At 30.8% G+C, this 6,095-nt stretch overlaps 1 protein-coding gene across 1 annotated transcript; it reads right to left on the bottom strand.

Annotated features, from left to right (window-relative positions):
• LOC149057144 (prostaglandin G/H synthase 1-like) lies at positions 1–1,056 on the bottom strand. The gene is made up of 2 exons (XM_089223303.1): positions 743–1,056; positions 1–520 (listed from the first exon to the last, which is right to left on the bottom strand). Exons 1-2 carry the CDS (start codon positions 1,054–1,056, stop codon positions 1–3), a joined length of 834 nt encoding a protein of 277 aa, XP_089079429.1.
• Positions 1,057–6,095: the final 5,039 nt, after the last annotated feature.

Here is a 6,095-nt window from a genome sequence, read left to right as displayed (position 1 = left end):
TTAATTCGCGTATAGATCCACGTCTAGCCCAACACAACGCATGTCCGTGTTCCGGCTCACCAAAGACATTAAGGTGGTGGATTTCACCAAGTCGAAAAATTCGACACCACCGAACGTCTCTGGTACCCACGATTGCTTGGAAGTGAGGTTGTTTGATAGTATGGCATTAATGATAAAACTATTTGTCAGCACCTCGGCTGTGGATAACGTATCTCCGGAACTGGGGTTCTCGGCCATCATGCCAGTCAACAACTCAACATTTTCGATATTTCCGTACATTTTTAACAATCCCAATGCGGTATCCGCGTTTTGAGTCAGTTTGTAAAAACTTGTGTACGCTGGCAGCCCCAATCGCCGTCTGTAGCTATTAAATCCCTGCAGACAGTGTTCCCTTGATAGTGTAATGACCGTCTTCGTCAGGGATTCCGTCAACTCACCAACGTTGTGGGCTGTGGTCATACCAATCTTTGTATTCATCATAAATTCTAATGAGCGTTCTAAGCCAGCTTCCATAATTCTTCTAAAAATACGGAAAAATCGAATCATAAAATATACAATGTTTACATCACTTCGAAGTTGATTGTATTTCTCAAACTAGCTGGAGATGTATATATATATATATATATATATATATACTAGTCCCATTTCTCTATAACGCATTATTCGAATTTATGTTATATTTATCATTAGCCGGACCACAGATTACGCATGTGTGTACCCAGATAATAAAGTCTCGACTTACTTAGAGTTATCGAAGGACTTCAATCTCGTTGAATTGTATTGCAACTTCTCCGGTAGACTTGACAAAGCCATGTTCAAATATAATTCAATAGGCGTACCGGAATTATGAATGTACTCCATTCGATGGTGATACACATCCGGTCTGAGTTCCACATTTAGGATTTCGTTCATCATAATGGTCATCATTTGACCAGTTACAATATTCCTAGCCATGGTATAGAGCTCTTCGTCTGTCCACGTCGGTGACTTTTGTGACAACTCGTTGCAAACTCTATTGTGCTCTCGTACCCAAAGCGAAGACAGCACGAACAGCATTGGGCTCGTGCTCAATGCCTTGATCCCTTTGATTTTCCGGGTGATCAATCTGCTGAGCTATTTTATAAATTGATGATCATTAATTTAATTTATATCAGAATATTATTTTTAATGAAAATATATATTTTTTATCGATATCGTTCTTAATTTATTATCTTTATGGACAGCAGCATACAGATATTTTTCTCGACCATTTCGATCAAATTAAGATGTATAATGAATTTGATTAAGTATAAATATTTGAATTACCTAGCAGATAAAAAAGTAGTAGCTATAGTAGACGAACATTATCGGAATACCTTGACCTGTACTTCCGTCCATCCGAACATTAAATACTGGAAGCTAATAAACTAAGAAGTTAAGTCTATAACTTTCCGCTTAAGTATTTTAAATTGTATGCATATTATATGGTTACGCCATCATTCAAGATCAATAATATTTTCAAAAATATAAATGCAATTCGAGATAGGTTATGTTATTATAATTAACATTTATAAATTTAATAATATCATATTTCTGAAACTATTCTATACGGGTACCTACTATAAACCATACTACCATACTGCGATTCGTTTAAGGTCTTAATGAATATTTAAGGTAAGTCGTTATATTACTCACCGGTGATCCGTCGTCCGAAATGCTTTTTGACCACGCCTCTAAGTATAGGTTTGAGTTTAGTGTGAATGCTTGGTTTTTCGCATAATGTTTGCAATCGAATTTCAGTGTCTTGAGCTGACCACCAGAAAACAATCTCATTGATCTCTCTGACACGGTGTCACTGCCGTACAATTGCCGTGCCGTCACCTATATGTAAGGACAATACAGTTATCATTTAATATGATGTTTTAGTTATAGATACGGTATATATTGTGTTGAACGCACGCGAAGTAATATGAATAATTATTAGGGAGAGGACTTGAAAAATTTGCACATTTGTTTTGTAGAGTCCGATAAAGATAGGATTTGCGCTCTCACTATAATGTAATATTGAAATTTTATTTGCGCGCAAATGCATATTTTGATTTTTTATGTTTTTAGGTCATATTTCTTATGGATTGTATACTTTTTGAGATGTGTTTTAACTTTACTAATAATTCTATCAATATGTTCTCATTTGAAGTTTTTATTTTAAATAATACAACCAAAACATCAATTAATTTTTAATTTTTGTTGTATTAACTTCTTAACGCAAGTTTTTCCTAAAAGCCTGATCATTTTGTGAATTATAATAAAATGGAACATTTAATGTTGAAATGCGTAAGACAAATAATACCAATTTAAAATAATTAATTCAGTTTAACAAAGAAAATGTTACCACACACATCTTAGGTAATAATTTTTAATTCGCATGTGAATGCATAAATGGGGTATTCATATTTACTTCAAGTATTATAACCTAATAATTTTTAAAAAGTAATTTAAAAATTGTAATTTGATTATACACACCGTCAATTTGGAATCTGCGTCGAAAAATTGCAAAATGAAATATTGGTAGAACGCGTTGAACAATAAATTTCTGTTTTTCCGATCCGGTATGAATTTACCGGGTGCCCGTTTAAAGATACTGTTGTACAATATTTTCATCGGTGGTAAACGATTGTCTAAAAAAATTTAAGAAGTTGTGAACTTTTTTTAAACTTATATACAGTGGTAATAAATATGCGTTTAAATACGTGAATAACAAACAGTGACAATAAACAGTATTATAGCATTTGTCCGAATATTAGTACTGTTTAATTTATTATTAAAATAATATGTAGTGAGATAAAATATTTACTATGGTTCCCACAACATTTTAGTGGATATACTGGAGGCAAAATTCTCGCATCGTATTCTCCAGCAGCTTTGGCGTCATATACGTACTCGTATTCAAATCTTTTCACATTATTTTGATGGACTAAACAAAAGTACACACATTTATCACTCAACTATTATGGTACTCCAAATATTATGTAACGCGTAGGTATACAATACAATACATAAACTTAAATAATCTACAAAATATATCTTAGCCTATTAACACTTGATCAATCCACCCATGTAAAATTGTAGATCTTGTTAAATTTATATTAACATACCATACATTAGAAGTTACAAAAAAAAAAAAAATAGATGTTAATTATAATTTTATTGTACTTATGAGAATGATATAAAAATATGTTCTAAATCAATGACTGTTGAAAAAAACACTAGTTTTAGAAATGTACCAATAATTATAGCATAAGGGTGTTAAAATATTTCATAATGTTTTATCATCATACTATATGACCTAATTTACTATAATTTCAAGGACACCCACATACAATATAATAATATTATATGAATAGATTTATTATTATTATTTATTCCTGTGCATTTAAAATTATTCATCATATTTATATATAAAGACTGAAAAGTAGAAAGTTTGTAGTTAGTTGCGAATAAAAACTATTTGGTTTGGGGTAAGATGTTCGTAAGAAAATGTTTCATTGTATATAATATATATATATTTATTTTTAAATGAAAGTAAAATTATTATATTAACATGTTGTTATTACTTACAAGAGTAAATATTTTCCAACTGGAGTCTTGATGTAAATGGAAAAATACTCCACCACATTGTAGGTCTACCGTAACTCACGTCTGTGTTTTCAAAACTAAATAGAGATATCAAGCGTGACATGAAATTTGGTTGAGGTTCCTCTGTAATTCAAAAAAAATCATTACGACAAATACAATACGTGTTCATTATTTAATATAATATATAATACTAAGTTTATACGAAGTATAATTAGTATCGATAAAACATAACATTCCTACCTGCATAGATACTCTTGGACATTTTGAAGTTAGTGTTATTGTAGTTTAGCTCTTCTAAGTTCAAACGCACTCTTGCTTTTTCTATAACATGGTACGCGGTATAAATTTAAATAAATAATTAATGGTAACAGTATGATACGCGCGAGGGTCTTAAGCATTCAATAAAATGGGTCATCGAATTAGTATTGTGAGCCACTATAGCGAGAACTCGATGATTATTTGTAGTTAGAAAATAATATTATGTTTAATGGACAACGATATTCAGTCGATATACAGTGGTAGATTATAATCAAACGCGTTTTGTGTCAGTTAACACGCTCAAAAATATCGTTTAATAATAAAGGGTGTCCCTCTGCTTCGTGTGGTTGAAAAACTCACCTATTTTATCACATTCCAGAATTACGGTCAACAACAATAGTCCCAAGAACAAAATCGCCGTTGGAACACCTGAAAACAAAATGAAGTATACATTTTTACAAAAAAGTTGACGGAGACACAACACTCCGTGGTTAGAACGATTTCAAACTCCCCATAATTAAACAATTTTATCATTAAAATGTCATCAGCACACTATTTTCTCTCTTTCTCTCTCTAATCTACGTGCAATATACCAAATTTACGTTCAGCAGAAAAATCAACACAATATATGATATTGTTAGATAATAAATTGTACTAAAATGTTCTATGGGATACTTACCTTCGGTATGTAACATCTGACGAGATAGTTTGACCACGAAACTAACCATGATCGATCTTGATGTGAGAAATTAATCGACTGAAGGTTATAGAAAATTAATAAACTATTATTAATTTAACTAATTAACTAATTATTAACTAATTTACTGAACGTTGTAGAAAATTATATAATATAATCAATAAATTCTATCACGATAAATCAATACGAATATAAAGCGTCTGTTTGCTAAGACAAATAATATACGAATGAGCCTTCGATATAAATATTTTATTCCCAAACAAACCTGTTGACTGTTGCGAGGCAACGAAATTTAATAATATTATTGTGGTATCTATTCATATAAAGGAAATTCATAAAATAGTCGATAAAACTGGCCAAACTCAGGAAAATAAAAAACATAATTTTAAACTGGCCAGACCTGATTAGGTTAGCTATTGTTTATACAATGTAGTATGAAGGAATATAAAATTAGCGATTTCTTATTAGGTACCAATTTATAAATTGTTTCATTTTTACACGGTTGAAAATGCGAGAAAATATTATGATTGAAGATAATTTTAGTCCTGTATTTTAAATGACTGTGTTAAAAATCTGTTATGAAGTTTTAGATGAGGTAAATGCATAGGAATTTAATGCGGGAAATTTTGATCATATACACAATTTTAAACTTTCACCTCCGAGTAGGTCACACAAGGCTGACTTGCAAGTTCCTTATGGCCAAAGAAAAGCCGCCCCCTCAATGCACAGTCTATGTGATTACCCTAACAGTAGAACATTTAATAACAGAGTACTACAAATATTCCGACGTACTCAGGAAATTCAACATTCTAACCAGTAACCATCATGAATGAAGCATTAGGACCAGGTATCAAAAACATCGCAAATATGTTAGCTTTCTTAAGAAAAACCATCCTATACAACACATATTAAATTTTTTGCTAAACATAACGATAATTTGTCACGGGAAGTTTTGATCATGACTAGCCGTATTATTGACGAATTAACCAACAATTTTGAATCATTTTATGGAGTCGGTATTTTTAACAGACAACGAAGTGCACGGGGATCTGGTAGTAGGTCATAAATTACGAATTTTTTTGCCCTTGAAATTGCCAAAAAAATATTATATTATTTTTCTAATTCATTCTATTCAATTAATACATTATTTTTGTTACGTTTCGTGTTTAAAATTGTAACAAATGTGTGATAATTTATTAATAGAACATAAACGCATCGAACGAAAATGATTTGGCTGTTTATATTGCAGGACTATTTTAATAAATCATTCAATATTAACAATGTTTATACTGTTTCACTGAAAGATTTTTAATTACAAAACCCATTACTATTTTTTCTATATATTTCATTAAACAAACGGACATCTTTTTTCCATTTAAAGTTGACAATATAATTACAGATAGGACACATTGTAATAATAATATTTTTGAGAGAATTAAATAACACTAGAAGAATGGTTAGAATTATTACCCGTGTTTATAACCACTTAGTGAACTGAACTCAAACAAAGATAATTAAAATAATA

Source organism: Diuraphis noxia, unplaced genomic scaffold, assembly GCF_037042655.1.
Source record: "Diuraphis noxia isolate RWA-SAM2 unplaced genomic scaffold, SU_Dnox_SAM2 contig0003, whole genome shotgun sequence".
Lineage (NCBI taxonomy): Eukaryota > Metazoa > Arthropoda > Insecta > Hemiptera > Aphididae > Diuraphis > Diuraphis noxia.
This window is presented reverse-complemented; position numbering and strand designations above follow the sequence as displayed.